This window comes from Epinephelus moara, chromosome 20 (genome assembly GCF_006386435.1).
Source record: "Epinephelus moara isolate mb chromosome 20, YSFRI_EMoa_1.0, whole genome shotgun sequence".
In the NCBI taxonomy this organism is placed as follows: domain Eukaryota; kingdom Metazoa; phylum Chordata; class Actinopteri; order Perciformes; family Serranidae; genus Epinephelus; species Epinephelus moara.
In genome coordinates this window covers 37,089,393-37,112,629 of record NC_065525.1, presented here as the reverse complement: position 1 = coordinate 37,112,629, position 23,237 = coordinate 37,089,393, and the positions used below count along the sequence as shown (strand labels likewise).

At 41.9% G+C, this 23,237-nt stretch overlaps 1 protein-coding gene across 1 annotated transcript in view; it reads right to left on the bottom strand.

Moving 5' to 3' along the window:
* Positions 1-774: 774 nt before the first annotated feature.
* pparab (peroxisome proliferator-activated receptor alpha b) overlaps positions 775-23,237 on the bottom strand; it is a 49,626-nt gene continuing 27,163 nt past the window's right edge. The window contains exons 4-7 of the mRNA XM_050073646.1: positions 19,520-19,658; positions 10,847-11,046; positions 6,289-6,742; positions 775-5,467 (exon numbers count right to left, since the gene is read on the bottom strand). Coding sequence (XP_049929603.1) covers positions 5,223-5,467; positions 6,289-6,742; positions 10,847-11,046; positions 19,520-19,658 — 1,038 coding nt within the window. The 3' untranslated portion in view covers positions 775-5,222. The remainder of the gene's footprint in view (positions 5,468-6,288; positions 6,743-10,846; positions 11,047-19,519; positions 19,659-23,237) is intronic.

Sequence of the window (23,237 nt, the reverse complement as noted above, 5' to 3'; positions counted from 1 at the left end):
TATTCTGTGGTTTCAATTATGTGTTTTTGGACGTTTGAATCTGGGGCGCCGTCAGCCTGCATTAGGTGGAGTTGTGTTGCTACCCCCTCTCCCCTTGGATCTCTGCAAGTGATGTGAGGACTCTGAAACTTCACCTGAGCCTCCCTCGGCATATGGGTGAGTAGATAATGGCTGAATTTGCATTTTTGGGTGCACTATCCCTTTAAAGCCATACACTGAGGTTACAACCTAAAGATGATCAGGCGTTCTAATATGTGTGTGTCTGCTTATTTCATCCAGCAAAGACACAGCGTTACTATAGAAACCTAGTTAAGGTTTTTAAAAGGTAAAGAGGGTGAATGTCATCAATAATTAAAATGAAGTTATGTTAACTTTTAAAGTAAAACACATATAAATGCAAAATGTGGTGGATTTAAAAATCATTTTATTTTGAAATCCATTCAAAGTCAACTTGTTCCATTGTTTAAATGACTAGATATACATTCATCAAACATTTACAGCATTGTTACCAAGCCACAGTACACATTAACAACACATCCAAAGACAGTCTCTGTTGTCTCTTTGCATGACACTATAGCCACAAAAACAAACTCCATGAAATCCAGGAAGAAAAAAACAAAACAAAAATAAATCAAATTCCTAATTCCTATGACTGCTGCCCCCCCGGTAACATTTTTCTGTCAGTTTTGAAAAAATAAAAAGGTCATATCATTATTAATCAAGATTGTTGGTGTGTGTGTGTGTGTGTGTGTGTGTGCGCGCTGTAAGGTATCTTTCTAGGTCCTGAGCTAGTTCAACAAAGGAAGACTAGGTTTCCCTGATACAAGTTAAAACGTCCCTTGTCAATTCAACACAAAACAGACATTCCTAAGGGTAAGCAGACATCACAAATTTACACAACATCTCCTCCGGGGCTCTAGTGTGTCAAACATTGTGTGTTTAGTTTCAAACATCCGTCCTTTTTTAAGCAATTCCTTCATTGTTGCTATTCTGTACCGGCTTCAATAGCACATTTGAGCCTCTGTCTTGCTGTACATAGGTTTCCTAAATCTGCTGTGACATCATTTCCTGTCTGCGCGGCCCTGTTGTGTCAGCTGATTCCAGCCGACGACACAAACAGTTTTAAAGTGTGTGCACCAGTCAAGTCTTCTTTATGAATCTCTAGTGTTTTATGGCATGGGCACACGCTAAGGCACAGATTGTTTGTGGTTAATCCCGGCGCGTACCCGGGAACTACAAAGTCCCAGGAATCTCACGAAAGGGAAAAAACCCGAGCTGCGCTGAATGAGTTCTGCATGTGGGACTGACATTCTGTGAGAAGATATATTAAGTAAGTAGAGGCAGCTTGAAGGTCAGTAATCTACTTATGGCATAATGTTTGGTGAGTTAGTACAATATAGCAGCGAGTGAGGAGAGAAAAGTCGAGACAAAAAAGCGTGACACAAACAGGATTATAAAACAGTACATACTGCATTTTCATTACTGCATCTTCTTGACTGTAATAGCACGTGATGTGATGCAAATCATGAGAGTATTCAGTTTCTCTATCGTTTCAACAGCAACAGAAAAACAAGCGTGTTTGTTCAACAACAGGAGCTAATTATGGATGATTTCTGATAATAATGATGAAATTCTGTGCATATATTACCCAACTTGTTAAAAATATGCAACCTGAGAACAGAGTATAAAAAGAGGAGACCGATATTGTGTGATCAGTGCTGGGCTGTAGCTTGATTTTTTTGCAACTGATAAAAGGTCACGGGAGGTCAGGTTTGAAATCAACCACCCAAAGCTGTGAGCGAATGCAGCCCTGCACGGCCCACATATGCTTTCACTTTAAATCATAAGTGTTTAATTTAACAAAACAAACGAAGCACAGTTGAAATGAGCTGAATGCACGCTGCAGCATCGATGGTTCTCGATCTAAAAATAGCAATAAACAAAAAAGGAATGTCCCCGACGGGAATTCAGATCTATGGATACTCAGATTACCAGTTGCCCTGTTACCCTTAAGTCTATTTACACTGCACTCATCAATCGTGCCATTTCAAATACACAATTATCTGATTTAGTCATATATATATACTTTAGTATGAAAATATGATCCAATTCAATTATAACACAAGTGTGTGGCATTTAAGTAAAAAGAACATACAGTACATAACTACATTTACTGTAAAAGTATTTAACAAACGGAGGGATACCAAAGTTGATCGGCATTAGTACCTTGTATACCTCGTGGGGTTAAAAGTCAGGGCGAGCAGTCGGTGTGATCGTTTCAGCTATGTACATACTCTGTTTATACAGTGGGATGTAATTATAAACACAAGGTCCATTTCTTGTGATCGATTTGTGATGATTTTAGGAGATTTTGGTTGGATAAGTAAATGTGGGGCATTTACATTTCTATCATCCAAACTGTCAGCCATGCATGACTTCATTGTCGCATGTTCATTTACTACAAAAGGCAGTATTATAACAAAACACAGGAGTGGCCTCTTCACATGCAATGTACCGTAAAACTTCAATTAAAAGCCTAGTCCCAATTAAACACCCAGTACTTCTGTACTTAATATTTTGAGTGCATAAGTGCGTTCACAATGAGAAGTATGGAAAAATGCAGGGCACTATGAGTACCCAGATGGTGCACTCAAAAAACAGTCAAGAAGTTGAGTGTGGAACTATGGACACTTCTTGCCCTCAGTGGTCGCCATCTTGGCTACGTAGCGGAAGGGGAGGGACCACTTTTCAAAGTGGAAATGGCGGCCGAGGACTGTGCGACCGTGAACGGCGCCGCATTGTGCAAACACGTGTTTTTTGCACTAAACACCACTATACTGTTGACGGGTATAAGCCAGCAGTTATGTTTATTGGGTTCATTTAGCAGGCTGTAATGATTTGCTACTGCGAATGCTAATGCTAGTTTGCTAACTAGCTAATTTGCGGTCGTCATTTCCGGTGAGTGCACAACGGCCGTGTTTGGTTTGAGACAACACTACCCTGTCGAAATTCGCGCACTACGCCAATAAGAACATAGTGAACATAGGATACTACATGTAAGCGTACTAACGGAAGAACGCAATTTGAGACACAGCACCAGTCTCTTTTACTAAGAAAGGCCTGTCTCAATTAGAGGCCTGGTCTGGTTGCCAAGCAGTTCATGGGTTGTTAGCTACCTCAGATTATGTGTCTATTCCTCGATTACCCTGTAAGTTATTCATATTCCTTTAGTCTGTAAGGGTCCTCAGATCAGAAGAATCAAAAGGGTTTTTCATAAAAATGAATCCAAGTTGTGAGCATTGTTTTAACAAGATAAAGTGGTGTTATGCTGGTATGTCAGGTGCCGAAATCCTTGAGTGCTGTAGCTCTCACTCTGATGTGCTTAAATCAACAATTTGACTGTATATCCCATCTTTACTGATTAACAGTTTTGTGTGAAGGGAATTAAAAGCCTGTCTCAAATATAAGTTGATTTCAGTGATTTAAGCAAATAATAGCCCGGGCTACTAATTGAAGTTTTACGGTAATCGTCATGATAGAGGACAAAACCATCTTGTGGAAATGCATTTGGTCTTCATCCGTCACCAGACACTTGTCTAATTGTTAGAAAAAGCTATTCTTTAAATGTCTTAAAAGACTGAAAGGGATTTATCTTACTAAGACTAAAGTAAGTGCAGATGGCCACATGCTTGTTTTTGCCTTGTCTTTTGATTTTGCCAAAAATGGCCAGGCAATTTTAGAGAAATTACAAGAGCAAAACAGAACACTTTTCTGTGACAACAAAAATAACTGTTAACGAGGAGGCAATCACATTGTGATTTCCCTCTAGGAAAATCATTTGCCATCGTATAAAAAATGTGCACGTAAGACCCCTGAATCTTAATCAACTGCATGTGTTATGAGGAGCAAACAGCCAGTGAAATACAATAGAAGGCAGTAACACTGACAGGAGAAGGAGGAGAGACACAACATGACTAACTGAGAGGAGAAAAATATATATAATGAGATGTATTTTTATAGGAACAGGGCTTCACCGGATGACACATTAAGAAACAGATGAATTCATTTCTGGCAAATCGCGTTAAGTCTGCCTGTATTAAGGTTGTAATGCGGTTTATCTTGATGTTAGCCCTTGAACACCGGGACTGAAAACAGGATGGAGTGCCAAATGTCTTTGCATTGTGAACAAGGCATTTAACAGAGTATAAAACATTATCATATTAACATATCGCAGGCGTGTTCGTGCTTCAGATGTGCATTGCGGTGCCTGTATAGAATGAATCTGTGCCTGCGATCATTTCAGTCTTGAAAAACCTCAACATTTCTTACAAACTTAAGTTTTGCGTTCTTATTTTGAAGTGTAAAAATACTATTGCCTGTGCAGTTTGTGGACACGTTGAGTGATAAGTGATGATGATCCATCCCAAGTCTTGATGACGACTCGTTAGGAAGAGAGAAGAATATGAAAGACATTGATGATTTCCAGTATCATTACAAACACAGTATGGCTTAGAAGACTTACAGTACAAATAAATGATTATGTTCGGGAGCCTGGTGGCACCGCAGCTGTGTCTCTGCGTACAAAAAGGTGAAGAATCACGCTGGGAGGCGCTGGTGCTTGATAACCATCACCACCCGTCACTGACAGCCTTTTTGTCAGAAGCTGCCCTGCTTGAAAATGATATCGTTACCGTCTTAATGCTGCTGCCAACTGACATCATTTGGGTGTTTTTTCGTTATGAAGGTATATATGGCTCTTTGCTCTTTGACATCACTCTAAAAATCTACTTTCAAGCATAATGCTGGAGTGGTGACTATCAAGTTCAATTTCTTTCCTCATTTTAGGGTTCATTTAGGGTTGGACAGGGATAAGCATGGAGATCACCTCAGATACTTCAAATTAGTGTTTGGTCAGACATTGCATACACTGGTATCTAGATAGGGGCTCTATCAGCTGCACATCATGTCTGCACACATGACTGTTCTGCCAATGAAGGTCCATACAATGGAGTGAAGAGCACTGTGTCAGACCATGAGAATCATCAGCCTCTTGCCAGGGCCTTAACGGGACCTCCTGTGCCGACCAGAAGCCAAAGCTAACTCTTGCTGCATTATTAAGTGGTTCGACCTAGCTTATGGAGGACTCTACTTCTTCTTCTGTCCCTGAAAATGAGTAGATGATTTGTAGAGTGCCTCTTCTGGTTATTCCTCCGCAACCCCCCTCAGTACATGTCTCTGTAGATCTCCTGCAGGAGAGGGTGCAGTGAGGTGTCCTCTGTCTTTTTGATCTCCTGCACCAGCTGTGCATGCTCAGTGACCAGCTGCCGGAGGTCAGCCAGTTTCTGCAGCAGCTTGGGGAAGAGGAAAGAGTCGTCCGGGTGGTTGGCCAGCAGATGGAGCTGTAGCACCTGCACAATGCTTTCCTGCATCCGCTCGATGTGTGCGACGTTCACCAGGCCTGGGCGGTCTAATCACAGAGGAAGAGAAATAAACTTGAGTGAGGCTTCTTGACTATAATCTACTGTTGGAGTAATAATAATGTTCAACAGCAAGGTAGTACTAGAATGCCTTCACATATTCTGTGATACAGATTTGCTTTGAGTCCAATTAAAAGTTCCCAAAGAGCAAAAGGAGACATAACATACTAAATCCCACACAGAAATTAATAGATTAATTATATAGGTTGTTTTTTTAAGGTCAGAGCCCATCTGTCCAAGCCTTGTACAAATATTGGCTGGACGATTTCCAAACCTTATCCTCAACCCTCAACTTAGACCTGCAACCTAACCCCCTGGTCACCCTCTTTGGTACCACCGGAGAGGATGATGTAAACCTTACTCCAATTCAACACCGTACACTGTCCTTTGCCTCTCTGCTGGCCAGACGGGCAGTTCTAATCAGATGGAGGGATGCTGCCCAGCCCACCCATGCCCAGTGCCTGGGGACATTATTTCATGCCTTAATCTTGAAAAGATACTCTACTCAATTTGTAAGCCAGACAAAATTTGGAAAAGGTTTAGGGCCCCTTTTCTGAAATACTTCCAGAGTTCTCTCCTAATATTGGGCCTGACTTTGAGCTCATCTGTCTTTTTTTTGTAGTATTCAGAAGATGAAGAACCATCCCATAGACGATATTCCAGCTGCTATTTGGGGTTTGTAGAATGGGGAGGATTGGGCTTGGATTTCATGCTTTGTTCCTGGTTTGATACCTGTAGTGACTATGCATTATGTAAACCTGTTAAAGCTGAACAAAAATATTCTTGATAAACATTTTTCCTGCATCCTCACCTCCGCAGCAGATGATAGCAGCCACAAACAGAGCCAGGTCACTGTCGTCCAGCTCCAGCGTGTTAAACTTCATCGCAAACTGGAACTTTGGCTCCATCATGTCACTGAACGGCCGCCGCAGGCTCTTGAGGAATTCCCGGGTGATGAAGCCTGAGCCGTATGCTACAAGAAGCCCGTCCTTGTTCATACTGGAGGCGAGCATGGCGAAGAGGGCCTCGTACACGCCGTATTTCAAAAGAGTCACCTGATCGTTGAGGTCCAGGCTCGAGAACCCGGGGACGGACTTTGCGAACTCCGTGAGCTCGGTGACGGTTTCCACCGACGTGCACTGGCAGCAGTGGAAAATCCGAACTTCTGCCTCCCTGTCCTTCAGTGATCCCACTGAGCCCACCATCTTCGCCACCAGCGTCTGCTCTGCCAGCTGGAGGGTCTCCATGTCGTGGATGACGAAAGGCTGTGGACAGTCGAGAACAACAAACTCTTAGCTATACGTGTAGAGGATGTTTGAAAATGGGTTTCCAATTGAAAGGCAACACAGTCGGTGCTGTGTGTACTGTGATTTTGGCCTACATAAATAAACCTGACTCCATAAATATGGAAAAGCTGAGTCAGCAAAACTCTCTGTGTAAAACAAGTGTAGTGAATGTGGTGTTTACCCATAATTCTTACTCAAAAGAGAGGCAAAGCCCAGAGCCCTTATTGACTCTTGAATGTTTCCACGATGACATACTCTCCTTGACCCTACACCTACATAATTATGGATGTCACTCTTGGCGCTCAAAAGAGGTTTGAGATGCAAATAATTCCCCTGGAAACATAAACACAGCGAATGTTGAAAGGTAAGCAATGTAAGGGCAAAGAGGGTAAACCACCAAAGTCCAGTTGACAGATCCTCTCTCATATGAAAAAGATGTACACACAATCCTAATTATGTCATTAGAGGTACACCGGCATGTAAATGTAAGTAGCTGTTTAAGCTCTAGCTAGCAGTGATGCCCTCGATGCCCTCGTAGGTGTTTTTAGCTGTGTCACTGTTCCCACAGCGTCTGATGAGCAGCTACACCTGCTGCCACACATCAGACCCGATGAGCTCTAGCTCACGAGTGCTGTGCTAAATGTGGGTGAGAGTAGCAAGGAAAGGCATGAAGGGACGTGACTCCGAGTGGTTTGACTTAACACAACACTTGCTTATCACATAACTTGTAACAGATCATTTACAATAAGACAAGTTGATATAACAAACACAATGTACTTCTGAACGAGGTGTTTGTACATTTTTATAATGCTAATTCATGCATTTCAGAATGCCCCAAAACTTTGTGTGCACGGACGTTGTACACAGTAAATATCTTGCCTCTGTTTGTGTTCACTGTTTGATTTGATGCTGTGTGATTCTGCAGCAGCAAAGTAGTAAAATTGTCATCTTGTTGTCAACATAACCTCAGGCGCTGGTACTTCAGTGAAATGAGGAAAGTTCAAAGCCCACAGCTCTTGTTGACTCTTAAGATTTCCATGACGACATAATTACGCTCCTTGACCCTGCAGCTACAACCTTATGGATGCTCAAAGGGGTTTGTAGACCTTTTTCATACATATTCATCAGTTTATACTGCAAGCAGAGCCAAGGGTGCTACACTGATAGTACTACACATTGCCTGGCTGACTGCAGTGTGCAGCAGTTTAGTCTTATCATGCTCCAGAAGCTGTTTGATGAAAACACTGCAATGTCTCAACAAGACTATAGCGCTTTGACGAGCTTTCAAGAGACACAGGAAGCTAAAAAAATAACCTCTATCAACTGATATCTGCATGTGTAGGCAGATATCTGTAGGCAGTGGGAGAAGATTTTGGTATCGCTGCTCTGGTTTCCGTCTGTAGTCTGAGTAGTGTTGACCAATAACATTTTAGCGGCCGGTAAACAGTTCATGTGGAGAAGCGGAGTGCATTGGCTGAAGTGCAATCTTAGAACCCATTCGCTTTATATTTAGCTTCATATCAGCTTTTTTTGGTTTCGATATCTTCTCTCATATGCAGATATCTGTTTCCAGAGATTAGCTGAAATGACTGGCACACAGAAGAGAAAATCTTGGCCCGCATGCACCCAATGGCTACACCAGATCTCCTGAGGTATTGGCCGTTGCCCTCAGGCGAATTAATTTTTCCTAGGATGATGAAGGCCCTACTCTGCCTCTGATTAGCTTTCTGCGATATTCTTACCCTTACAAATCTCACTCTTCTTGCTTAAACCTGACAAATCCAACCAACAAAGGCAACAAGTACTAGCCAAAGGAAAAGGGCACACCATGATTTCGCCATCCTACGAGAAGAAAATTTGCCACTCCCAGAGGCTTATCATCGTCAGACCAATAGCTGATGGACGACAAGTGTCTACAGCGATGCTAGTGGCTCTGTGAGGCCGTACATAAAGGCATAGTGCACCCAAAATGAAAATTCAGCCATTATCCAATCACCCATATGCCGAGGGAGGTGAAGTGAAGTTTTAGAGTCCTCACATCCCTTACGGAAATCCGAGGGGAGAGGGGGTAGCAGCACAACTGCACACCTAATGGCTGACGACGACCCAGATTAAAACGTTCAAGAACACATAATTGAAATCACAAAATATCTCCATACTGCTCGTCCGTAGTGATCCAAGTGTCCTGAAGCCCCGACATAAAAAGTTATTTAGAAAAACGTCATTTGAACTCTGTTTTTAGCCTCATTGTAGCCTCCGTCAGCCATTAGGTGTGCAGTTGTGTTGCTACCCCCTCTCCTCTCGGATCTCTGTAAGTGATGTGAGGACTCTAAAACTTCACCAGAGCCTCCCTCTGCATATGGGTGAGTAGATAATGGCTGAATTTTTATTTTTTGGGTGCACTATCCATTTAGGCACAATGCTGCTTTGAGCTAAATGCTAACTTGAACAACATGCTGATCTTTAGTAGGTATAATATTAGCAATGTTCACTGTCTTTGTGAAGCACGTTAGCCTGCTAGCATTGCCACACAGATAACTGTTGGTGATGGAAATGTATTTATTGCTGCAGGTTTCTGGTCATAAACCAAACGTATAAGACGTATCATCATTTTGACCTGATGATGGCACTAGATGAAAAGTCAGAAGATCACCAATGTTGGCTTCATCCTCTGGGGACCATGAATTTCTGATCAAAATACCACATCAATCCATCTTATACTTGCTGATGAAGTGGTGGACCAACTAAACACTTCATAGCCTTCCTCGGTTATGTTTGCTACACTGAACCTTCTCATAGAACTCAATAGTTATTATCATTTCTAAAAAGGCAAGCGACAGCAGCTTGACATTTGTGTAGCTGCTTGTTTCCTCAGGGCTTAAGTCATCCAGTCAAGACGATACTGTTTAGATGAATCACTGAATCATGCCTCAGCGAAACCAGTCAAATCAGACAGTAAAACTAATATTGGTGGCACATGAATCTGAGCCAACAGAGACACAATTATAGTTCAGTATTCCTCCCAGACGTTGAGACTGATGAGTCAAACCTGACTGAAATTTTCTGGCTCAGTTACAGATGCAAATAAGGTGTTGATAGAGGATCCAGCTTTTCTGCAGGGGTGATTAATCATTCAACACAATAATTAAGTTTAATGCTGTCTGTATCGACTACCGTCTTGCAGCAGTATCTTCGATAGTAGTTATCTGTTTACTTAAAATGATGCGAGATGCAACATTTGAAAGGTCTTTTATACTCTGACGTTCACAGTCTCAGAATCAAAGTGACGCAACATGTCAGCATTTGTACACGGGGCTGGAACAAACGGTACGATATGACTTTCATGAGAAGCTCCATGAATGCATGAATGAACACTCAAATCAAAGGGTGGATCAAACAATACGTGCATTTCCAACTGACTGCTTTCAAATAACCACAGAGACTGCCTCTGAAATCTCAATAGACACTTATCCATCTAGACGCTTTGATCTCCAGGAGCGGTGGGGGAGGTCTGTGTTTGAACACGGATGTGCACTTGGACTGACCTGTCCCTCTTGACCTATTTCACACCTACACACATTCGTGCACGAGATTCACGACGACTCTGGGCTGCAGTCCCCTCCCCTCCCCTCGTCGGCCCCTCTTCTCCGATGAAAAGAGAATGAAAGAACCGAGGCTGCGAGGGAATGTTTTCAGCGAGATTGGAGATGATGAAAAGAGTGCAGGCATGGAGGGAGACGTGATGGGCCCATACACTGGCTCTTTATACAGATACAGATGTTTCCTTGTCCAGCTTGTGTGTTGGCTTGCACTACCGATTGAGCAAGTTATTTCTGTCATTGGCTGGCTACACATAATCTCTGAGGTGCAGGCTGCCAGGTCATATTGAGACATTAGTTTGATTGCAAATTTTGCTCAGAATGAGGATGAAATCATCCAACGGGGAAGAAATACATTAAAAGTTGCGAGACAGTATGACCTTAATGACCTGTGAGGAAACTGTGGTAATGAGAAGAGCCATGAACCAAAGTCCGCACATGCAACACCATTCACTCACCAACCCACTACTATTGATCAACGTACAGGGGTGCTGGTCTTGCCGGTGAGAATGGTTCGAGCCTTGGCCTTGTTCATGTTGAAGTTCTTGAGGTAGGCCTCGTAAATCTGCCGTGCCAGCGTCTTCTGGTCGGCTACCTGGGGGTCTTCCATATCCCTGTCCCCCGTTACCATCTCCGCCTTCAGCTTTAGCTTCTCTGATTGGGGCATCCGACCAAAACGGATGGCTGTAAGCAAAGCAGACAGAAAAATCACACTAAGATTACAGACCTTACGCCAGTATAAATCTGTCAGATCACAAATTAAATTTACAGTGAAACAGATACAGCAGAAAATGCAATAAATGCAATGTAAATGAGAGATTAAATATTATTACTATAAACAGAGAAAAGTGCTGTATGAGAACAAAGAGAGGACACAGGGTGCTTTAAAACAAACCCAGTTTTGGAAAACGTAAAATAGCTTCAGCTCCATAAAACCACAATAATGACTTATTCAAAACACTGACATCTGGAGAAATCATTTTCAAAATCTGTTTAAAGACACCCCACTGAGTGAAATGAATCCAAGCCAACCTATCAGCAGGGAAAAACATTTAATGTATCCAGAAAATATTAAACTTGTGCAAACAAAGCTTGTGGAGCAGTAGCTATGAAATGTTCAAAAATAGCTTCACTGAAAACATAGAAAGCAGAACTGTGCTCGCTGTTTTCATGACATCTGGTGCCAAAGCCGTACTTCTCCAAATCTATGCATCTGAGGACAGTTTTGTTGTTGTTTCTAAACAAGACAATCTTACTTTTTCTCCACAAACATCATGTCATAATCAGCAAAGTCTAACTGGCTTAGTTTAAATTTAAACCCTGGACCACAGACCACTGACCGAGACTTGATGTCCACCACTGTTGCTACTTGAATCTGGCATTTGTTAACGTCAATAAAAAATAAATGACCATTACAGTTGGACCAAAGTGCACCCCCAGGCCTTCATTTCAAAGTCAGAGAAGTTACATCCTTTTTTTCTAAAGATTACTAATTTATTTTGTCTCTAAAACAAAGACCGCAGCAGCAACTAGACCTACAAACACAGCCAGCACCAGAGACGCACACACACTAACTCCTGTATAAACTATCTTCCAAAGAAAGAGCAAAAGGTCAGGAAAACACAGACCAGTTTGCCATAGAAGGTGCTTTTCAAAGACAGAAACATCACCTGACTGCTTCAGTTTCACACATGCAGGCAGTCTCATCCTGGCAGTGAATGCATACGAAATTACTTCCAGGAGTGCAATAAAAACAACACTTGGCGGAGCCGGGAGGTGGCCTGAGGTGACCGTGGCCACCTCGGGCTAAAGTCAGCGGGTTGCTTATTTTGCTGTCAGTCCTGCCCTGACACAACTTGTGCACTGCAGACAAATATGTGGAAGTTGTTTTTTTTTCTGGAAAAGGGCAGGAATTTCATGAGGCTGCAGGCACTGAGGCCGGAGAGTGTTGGGTGTTTGTGTTTTTAAGGCAATGAGCGTCTTTGCTTCATGATGAACAGTTAGATGAATATGTACAGCAGAGATTATGCCTGAATTCTGCTCAGCAGTGTTGATGAAATAAAAGGAATTATTGTTTTTAATGAATAATAAATGCCTTTAAACCTTACTTGGAAGAAGGAAAAACAAACAAACAAACAAAAAACGTCCCTTAGTGGTTTTCTTTCGATACACATAAGTGCCTCACCACACAGAAAGACCAAACAAGATATTTATCTCTACTGGCCTCAGCCTGTCCAGCTCTATGAAAACTATCTGGCTCCGTCACTGTTTATGAGATACAAATTCTGACTAAATCTGGGTCCAAATATTCCCTTTAATTAAATCAAATAGTGGTGTAGTATTTCTGGTCTCTGAAAAACGATCTGTTCCTTAGCTGAAGCAACTGTGGATACTAATAAGTGACATGAAATCCAAAATATGCGGTCCACTCAGTCACCTCATTTAAACTGGACGAGACAAGAGAAATCATTATGTGCAGAATTCTTTTGCAATGCACACACGTACCAAAAATGAAGACCATGAAAATTGGATTAACACCCACAAACATGCACTGAAATTTTGGCCCCCAAAAGTTCTCTACTTCAAGATACACTTTGTCTTGATGCTGTGGGAGAATTTTTTAATGCAGGTTTCATGCCAATAAAAGACAATAAGAATGGAAACAGGACTTAATAGAAAAATGTTATTAACATGAATGAGCACAACAGGTTACTACTTATTACAAGCTGTGTGTGAACTGTGCTTCAACACTATACCGGAGTTGTTTTTCTACGAGGGGAAGCCACCATCTCTCAGACGGCCTGATCCCATTTGACTAATGAGATTAGAAGTGAACTGTTTTTAACCCATCCTCGCCATTTAAATGGGCACAAGCTGATGCACACACACACACACACACACACACTGCTCTCTGAGAACCCACCACCCAACTGAACCTGCCGGCTGCATTTACGAGACCATAAAAGCATAAAAAGGAGATCTGATTTCCCTGTTTTCCAACGAGCCGCCCAATGCTGAAACAAATCCAGGCCAACTTGAGCAGGACTGAGCCGGGATGAGATACCGAGCTCGCAGACAGCATGAGGGCCCATTAGATTACTGCTCGCAAAGTGGATGGATCATCTGAAGCTGGTAAAGCTCCACAGCGGGCGCATGGGCAGGAGCCAAGTCTAATTAAGATGAGAGGAAGTGAGTGATGTTAAGCTCGGCGTAAGTCCATTTCCTAAGATCCAGCGTGAGGCGATGAGTCTGTGACTGAAGCAGGGAGGGGGCTAAAGGTGGGAGGTGGACAGGCTGTCATACCATTAAATTGTCTGTTCCAACGGCTCATTTATGGAAGACTCCAGCCATTAAACACCTCCGTCACCACGCTGAAACTAATCATTGTTCTGGAACTTTTATTGTCTCACAAACTGCCAGAACGTTCATGGATGTCTTTATTACAGTTCATCCTGTTAGTACATGAGCTCTGAGGTATTATTGAGTTGCTGGATTCATTAAACATGCAATTACTTGTGTGTTGTGTGCTATTAAAAGCACTTTGCTGGGATGTTGCTGATACGGCAAACTCCAGGAAAGAAGCCAGTAGTTCCTGACCTTTTCATGAAGGGACCCCTTTTCTGTAATAGAGTAAACTCATGACCCCTGATTTAGTGACATATTTCATGGCTTTTTTATTATATATTCAATGCATAACAATAACAGTACATAGCAGCTGAGAAACAATATAATTAACCCAAATTGTGAACAAAAACCCTGCACGAAGTTTGCGAAAAACGAGTGATTTGGATGAATTTTGAGCTGATTATTTCCTGTTAAACTTTTTATATGATTCTCTGTCTGTGTTATGTTTTTTAATTTCAAAAAACAATCACACATACGTAATAGCAGTGTAACGCTCCATTGATCTGGATCGATTTATCAATTAAATGATCAACGGCCCAATGTTTTCGATGCAAAGTGAAAACATCGATCCATATGGTCATCTTTAGGATACGCTTTTATTTTGAAAGTCCGTGTCACCGTCAAACAGCGGCAGGCAGATGGTAAGCAGCCGAGAGACAGACGATGAGGATAACGTCATTTACTTGGGAATAAATCAGCAGAGTGGAAATATTTTGGATTTCAGAGAAAATACAGGTCAAATACAGTATGTAAACATGTAAACTTGATAACTTCTCACTACAGCAACATTAGCTGCTCTGTTTTAACAATGTTCGGCTAAAAAAACTTGCGTGCAGACTGAAATTCAACCGTGTTGTTTTGTCGGGAGATACAGCGACTTAAACCCACGGTAAATAAGAAAAATAATAACATTACATGTAATCTGTTAAGCTACGAGTAGAGGAAAAAGTCTGCTAGCGGCTAGGCTAATTTATGCAGGGTTAACATGCTAAAGCTAATGAGCTGAATTTGATACTTTTGTTAAATGAAGTTGTTGTTTCATGGCTGTTGGGAGAAGTTTGCCTTCAGGGTTTTACGCCAGATGGACCTGAAGTTTTATGAAAAACATGATGGTTTTGGTTAAAATGAAAAGATTCCTTTTTAGCCAGGAAGCCCTGAAGGTTAACTTATCCCATGTGCTGTGTTATCAACACATGTTGGACAGATATATCGGATTCTATGTCAATGAATAAAACAGAGCAACCTGTTATAATTAATGTAACAAAAATGAATGCCAACATAACTCACCGTGCTTCATTATAAACTACATAATTGACCTATGGCTAAGTCCCGCCCTCAAATGCAATGAGCCAATCACAGTGCGGATAGCCATTCCCATACACTCGGACATTCTCTGCCTGGACGTCCATTGAAATGCATTACAGAAAGTCAGTTTTGTTCGGTTTTATGAGCTTTTTCTGAGATTTGAAGTTTAAAAATGGTCAAACGGTGTGCATGGGGTACATGCAACTCTGACACAAGGTATCCTGAGAGGCTGGGCGACCAGGTGTATTTTTTACACTTTAAACCACATCTCAACCGAGAAAAGTGTCTCCTTTGGATAAAGTTGTGTGGTAACGTTAGACCACAACATCAACTCAACGTGAATAAGATTAACAATGATGTCTACATCTGTTCTAAGGTAAGTCAACATTGTGTTTGAGGCAACATATTGTCACTTTGCTGGAAAGAAATATAAAGTTATCTTTAACATCTCTAGCTAACGTTAGCTAAAGTTAGCCTAACGTTAGCTCCTAGCTGCGTTGTTCATCATGTCACCTTGTTTGCTGGGAGTTCATTAGCCTATTTTGTTCTAGTTTTGTACTTTGGTGATCGTACATCATTGTTAGCTGTTGTCCAAAGGGCTCTAGTTAAGCTAACGTTAACTTCTGGAGCTTAGCTTCATTAACTTATCTGTAATGGCAGAGATAACAAAGGTTGGCAAACGTTATGCTGAATGATTCAGTGTAAATACTGTAGCACCAAACTAACGGAGAGACACTCTTGGTAAAGATGGTAAAAAGGCCGTTATCCTTTTCTCATATTCTGAGCCAAAAACCTTAACTTCAGTGGCACTTTAACTTGTTGTCTTTGATGGTGACGGCAACCAGATGCGGTTCACAAGCGTACACTGTGACCTGTAAATTTTGGCTTGTAATTTAAGCTTTTCATCGACCTTCTCAACAATAAAATGATGAATATATCCCTCCAATGCGTAGTTTAGGCCCTTTTGGTTACTTCTCAATGACATCTGATCGTTATGTCCCCAAAAATCATCAATTGCCTCCTGCGAAATGCCGTGTACTGTGACACCTGCCATAGCGCCGGTCACTGAATGTTGATAGTTTGTCTGAGTGAGTGGAGGGGGGCGTGGCTTAGCCATAGGTCAATTTTGATGAGTGAACAAAACTTTCTATGTCTTACCTTTTCTAAAGATATCTGAATGTTTATTCAAAGTTAAAACTACCAGTTGGATTGGTTGTTATCGGGGAAAACTCACAGGCTCAGAGCATGTGTACATTTTGCTTTGTATGCTTTAAAAAAAAATGCAGAAAATGCAATAAAGAGATTTTTTTTGGTGAAAAAAGTTTAAAGTGCTGAACCACTTTAGTGAGAATATCAAGTATCTTCAGATCCAATGGTAAAATCAATTGTCAATCGATACTAACGGAGCGACAAAGCTCCAAAATTAGCAGTGCAGTCGTCCTCAGACCACCAGACCCTAAAAGATCAGGTTGCGCTGGTCTCAAATCACCTTCCTCCCCTTCTACGGTTACATTTAAGCTCATGAAACTCTATACACATATACCATAAGAGGAAGTGAACCTGACAGAAATACTACTGCTGTAAGGCACTACCATGTCATCAAAATCTGGGCTATGCCTTAAGGACGGCTCTTAAGTCACTAACCCCACGAGACAGAATAAAGACGCACAGTTCAGCCTCTGCATCCTCAAGTTCATCGCCAGCAGTATGGAATATCTGCACAGTTTGCAGTGTCTATAAGTAACCACACAGATCGCACTGACATTTTTTATCCTTCTACTAAAAATACATCTCTCATGTCATCTCCGAAATCTATTTTAGTGCTTGTTTCCCGATCAGGACTTTGACCTTGAGCAAAGGTCAGCGAGCTGTGCTGTATGTTAGTAAACAACCTTCACCAGAATCACTAACACTGACCTCAATAATCCTGTACTCCAAACACAGATAAGCAGTGCAGAGGTGAAAATCGGATGTGAGGCTTCTAAGGCAGGCGTTGTTGTGTACAGATGTTGCATGTGCAGGTGTTTTCTCTGATAAAGTCAAAACCCAGACTGAGATTTTAAATAGATAGATTTTGTCAATAGATCAATAGATTTTGAAAATACTGCAAGGTTTCTGGAATATAGTCGCAGTTATAAAAGTGTCACAATACAGGGTTCCCACACATTTTCATGGACAAAACTTTAAAACTTTTCCATGCCTTTTCAAGGGCCCATAGTAAAATTTTCATTCTGGAAAAGCATGCACCTCACTGTCTGCTGCACTTGCCGGTCTGGTTACAGTACTCTTTTACACACACACATGCAAGAGAGTCTCACTTCCCATAACAAACACCGCCACACTACGTCACACATACATGTAACATCTAAAAGTAGAAGGCTTAGCTGGTATAAGTCATGGAAAATGAACCGTGCAAGTTTTCCATTCGTATCAAGCATCAGATTAGATGTTTGAGTTCAGTTGCCTGACTTGACACTGCACATCCTTTGACGCAACTATAGCTGATCGCAGTGTCGATGCTGAAACCATATATCATGCAGCCTTAAGAGCTGCATTATGTTAACGGCTAACTTACAGAAAATAAATGTGCAGTTATGTTACATTACGTGGACGGTTACCCCCGGAAGATTACTGTAACAATCAATTTCATTACACACAACAGAATTCCATGACTTTTCCAAAACTTTCCATGACTTTTCCAGGCCTAGAAAATGAGATTGTGACCATGACCATGGGAACCCTGACAATATTAGCGCAATAACCTCTATTACACATTTCAAACACACATATAAACTATTTGATGGAAGGACATACCTGCAACCACTGATTTAAATCCCATGTCCCATTTTACTCACTCCACTTCAGTCCTCTACTCTGCATTGTCTGTGTAGCTGCCCATGTTTTCATTCTGTATTGTAATGTGTTTTTGTTGCATAACATGAACCTGCTGAAAATCATTTTTTCAACTGAGTGGGGCCAGTTTTAACTGTAACACGATGATACTTTTAATTCCTTTCCTGTATAAATAAATAAATAAATGAAAATGAAATAAAAAATACAAAAAAAAAACCCCACAGTTTCTCAAAACAAAAGTAATTATGAGAGTATTTCTTTAATTTTAAAGCATTTGATCAGCAAGAGCCCACCATCAGGAGAGGCAAACCAAGAACATGTTTGGAGCCCCTTCAAAAAAACTGGGGAAAAGAGCCCCCTGGCTATAAACCTCCCATAAAGGAACTATACAGTGCATCGCCACTGCCCCAAAAACCTCCTAAGTAGGGACCTTTCTTGCTCCAGTATTACAGCTGGATGTTCAAATGTAGAGACGTGTATGCACATGGTGGTATTTATTATTCTCTAAAAGAATAACTAGAATTTGAGCAAGCAAAATTTACCAATTTACTGAATTTACTAAATGCATTTTTATGGGGGCTTGGGGGGGCTCAATGGCCTCCTTGCCCAGAGCCCCCCAAAGTCTAGGATCGCCACTGTTGACAGAAAACAAATTAATTCTCTACTTCATTCTACAGCTTCCTCCCACAGTCCAAAGACATGCAGGTTAATTGGTGACTCTAAATTGTCCGTAGGTGTGTCAGCTGGGATAGGCTCCAGCCCCCCATGACCCTCAAGAGGATAAGCGGTTACGAACATGAATACATGAATACATTTTGTACATATTATTTTTCTCTCAAAATAAAACTTACTGACTGACTTAAAATATAAGAAATGTGTTTTTTAAATCTCAGATTTCACATAGAAACACAAATATACACCCTAAATAACAAAGAGGAAAAGTATTACTGCTGTAAAATACAGTGCAGGCTCTTTTCCAGTGACAAAATAAATACAAATACAACACGCTTTAAGTTATTGGATGACAAAGTTTTCTATCATGAGATAAATTAGACATTTTGGATTTTTAAAAATGTGCTTTGTTGATTTTCTGTCTGTGCAGCAAAGTCGACTGTTAGTGTGCCACGAGGGTTTTTGTGTGTCACATAATCAGGTGCATAGACTGACTTGGTCATGTGACCTCCCTACTCGTTCACATATCTGCAGCTAAGAGGGTTCAGTGGGTTCAGCTATGACAAAAATGACACGACTCCAGCACGGCAAAGGGTGCAGCAGACCATGAAACTGCACATGAATGAGTTGTAGAACTGAGTGGTATGTTTCTGAATGCGGGGAAACAGAGATAGTCCAGATGTTTTAATGGGTACAAGTTAAAGACTGGCAAGATGAGTCTTCAGTTGGAGACTTGCCTTAACATGCAACTTAACACTCAGCTGTGGTGTTAGATTTCTTATTCCTTCTAATTATGTGTGTACGTGCCTGTTCAATCTTTCTTGGCATCTACTGTGTGTTTACAAGTAACAAAAACCATGCATGTGTGTATGTATGTGTGCTGGGCTTGAAGCACTGCCCAGACCTGCCCTGCAGGACTCACCGTTGTGGGACATGCCCACCGACAGGCACTTCTGGAAGCGGCAGTATTGGCACTTGTTGCGGTTCTTTTTTTGGATCTTGCAGCGGCGCTCGCACTTGTCATACTCCAGCTTCAGACGGATGGTCCGCCGAAAAAAACCCTGAAGGAGAAAAGGGAAAACATTTAATTACACTTATACTTATATACTTTGACAATTATTTTCATAAGTGAGACATGAACACTGCCAGCCAGTTCAGTCAGACAAAGAGTGAAGCATTCCTGGGAAAAATGCAACAGCAAATACAACCTGAAATGTAGCAGAGGCAAGTAGATTACCTTTTAATAAACTCTGCTGTTATGAAACACAAAGATTATTTTTAGAAAGGCAGTTATTTATTCCCATATGAGCGCCGCGTGACAATATCAGACCCACAGTTTCACCATCAGTTTCTTCTCGCTTACACAACCTTGACAAAAAGAAACATCTAACTTTGGTGAGGAACAGATGAAGCAAGTGGCGTGTCTGCGGTTGGCTGCAGAGTGGAGAATGGCCAGGGGAATTGCTTAATAACATATTTAGCCATACTTAATAGGAAATTGCAATTTTATTCAAAACTGTCACCCAGTGTGCCAAAGTACCCACACACCCACAGACATTCAATACACTGACACGCTTCAACCACGTGAGCGCATGTTAAGTAACTCTGACTGACTCGTACCCGCTAACCTTAAACCACACGTGCGCACACACATATACGCTCGTAAAACAAAAGTGACAGGAACTTCAGGCCACATGGGCTTCATGAGACGCTGCCTGTGTCCACGGTCATAAAGAACAGGTGTACGGTATCTCTGTGCGACACAGAGCTCAGCCTCCTCCTATTACTGTTCCACGACTAAGTAACAGGGGGATACAATGCATGAGGTGCATATGTGTGTCTTTTAAAATGGCTGACATATTTTTTCTTTGTGCTCTTGTCAGTGGATTGTAGTGAGCCAGGTTCTGTCATGCACCATTTGAAATGCCATGAGAGTCCTAATAAGGCACGTAAGCTGGGTTTTTGAGCATTTAATAATAATAACAATTATGTTTTTCTAATGCTATTTATGTTTTTCTCCTAATGTTAAATTTAGCCCATTTTCCACTGGAACCCCCCCACTAACACCTATGACTATCTGGCTTTTGCCTTAAGTGGGAAAGCCTTAAACAATCAGCCTTCAATTGCAGGACAAATGACTCTGCAGTAGCGATGGGTATCTGCTCCAGCTCCGATTGGCTCCAATTAGCTGTGATGGAAATTTCGTCCATTTCCATCCAACGTTATTCCAAATTAGTCGGCGGAGTTTGAAAGAGAGACTGAATAAGTATCAGATATAAAAAGAAGTAACCCCCTTAACATTCTTCACTGGCCTTCATGCAGCTTTCTACTCTTTACTAACCCTGTTTTACAGCGCGTTCGTAACATCAAATGTGACACACCAGTAGAAATACTTATCTTCTCCTGAGCCGTGTACACAGCTCTAATCTACTGGCAATGGGAAAGGAAGCTATCGCCTATATTTAATGGGTTTTCCTGTGTTTAAAAATCCTGTATATCTGCACTAATTTTGGTGGAAAAGAGGTGTTTGATTGTTTCTTATTTAGTAATGAATAGGTGGCACAATGGTGTAGTGGTTAGCATTGTCGCCTCACAGCAAGAGGGTTCCTGGGGGGTTCGAACCCCAGGATGGGAGAGTCCTCCTGTGCAGACTTTGCATGTTCTCCCTGTGTCAGCGTGGGTTTTCTCCGGGTACTCCAGCTTCCTCCCACAGTCCAAAGACATGCAGGTTAACTGGTGACTCTAAATTGTCCGTAGGTGTGAATTTGTGAGTGTGGTCTCTATGTGTCAGCCCTGTGATAGTCTGGTGACCTGTCCAGGGTGTACCCTGCCTCTCGCCCATGTCAGCTGATATAGGCTCCAGCCCTCCTGCGACCCCTAACAGAATGAGCGGTTATGGAAAATGAATGAAGGAATGAATATTTAATGTTGCAGAGAAATAACCACGTTTTCAAGGTTCTTTAAAGCCCCTACAAGGAACTTTCATTTTGAGTTGATTTTGGCGACCCTGCAGACAAAAGCGGTAGTGTTTTGCCGGAATGAAGCCTACATTTCCCATGAGCTCTAGCGCGTATTGTCGTAAAGACGCTTACCTGGCTCGCGCATGTGTTTGTTTTGGGGAAAACTTTGCCCCCGCTCCTATCGCTAGATCGCTAGCGAACAAAACGTTTATCCTGAAGGATTTCCTGACTTCCCGAGGATTGGATTTTCTCTGTGTGACTGAGACGTGGCTGACTGTTGGTGAGTCCAGTGCTTTCACAGAACTTTTACCCGATGATTGCTGCTATTTTAACTCCCCGCGGACGTCGGGTCGAGGAGGAGGAATAGCGACTATTTATAAGAGTCACTATAAATGTAAGCAGCTAGGTAAGATGACGTGTGCCGTCTGAGTGCCGTAAATCGTTTCGTCCTGGAAGCGACCTGGGGCGGACCCGGAGACAGTTTCCTAAAGGTATGGATATACACTATATAGAAATAGCTTATCTTCACACCGATGGTCTCATTTGCTGTTGTAGGTCACGCACAGACATCAGCAGAAACGAGAGACTTTTTCATATCCAGTTAAAAGTTCCTTGTAACGGCTTTAAAGGATCCGTTTGAACCAAACACCTGGTCGATACAGGTGGTCACACAGTCGTGATATTTTCAGTCTTCAAGAGTCACAGAAAAAACCCTTAACGCTACATTACAAATATTTACAAGCACACAGCAGCTTTACTGGATACTGAGAGCTGAAGAGGACACAACAGGGGCATCCACAGAATTCTGGCTAAAGAGCACTGCTCTGGAGCGTTGTAAAGGCTTGGATGTTAAAACGCATACCATTAACTGTGACTAACTATCCTGGCTCACTTTAAAGTGGGAGGCCTGCGTAGCTTTTCTCCTGTCTCTCTCCTCCTTTCCCATCACCTCGATTCTGTCAACCTTGACATAAAAGATGGCCGCTGCAATTCTGGAGTAGCCGTTGAAATGTGACAAGCCTTGCTGGCCCATTTTGACACGTATCCAGCTAATGTTGCAAGAAGGGGCTTCACCATTACCCTCTGGCACTTCACAGGTCACTTCTGATACATGCACTTTTATTGACTACCTCCCAAAGGTCGAAGAAGCTAAACAAATTTGCCTTGACTTCTGTGATAACCTGTTGCTTTACAGCTCTGCGTGCACAGGTCGGATAGCTTTGACATTGACCTGTGGACCGACCAAGGCCTTTGTCCAGTGTAGATATTTATTTTTATTGATGCATTGGACGCACAGTCACATACATACAATATGTCCACGGCTGCATTATCACTGAGACATAATCACTTTCCAACTGCACACACAGATACACTTCAGTGAGCGCCTGCCTCAATGTGAATGTTTATGTAACAGCGTGTTGACATGATGGAGTTGCTGAGTTTATGTATCACTTCCTGACATTCATACTCCCACTGCTGTCTTGGCTGATACATTTAGCCGCACTGAGTGGATTCGCAGTGCGGAGGTGTAGAAAAATCTCTCACTTCAGCTTCTTTCCCTTCAGGGAGTGATAGAAGATACGAATATTATATAAAATAATACAGATACACGACATAGGCTCAACAACACACACACACACACACACACACACACACCTCAAGTTGCACTATCTTTGTCCT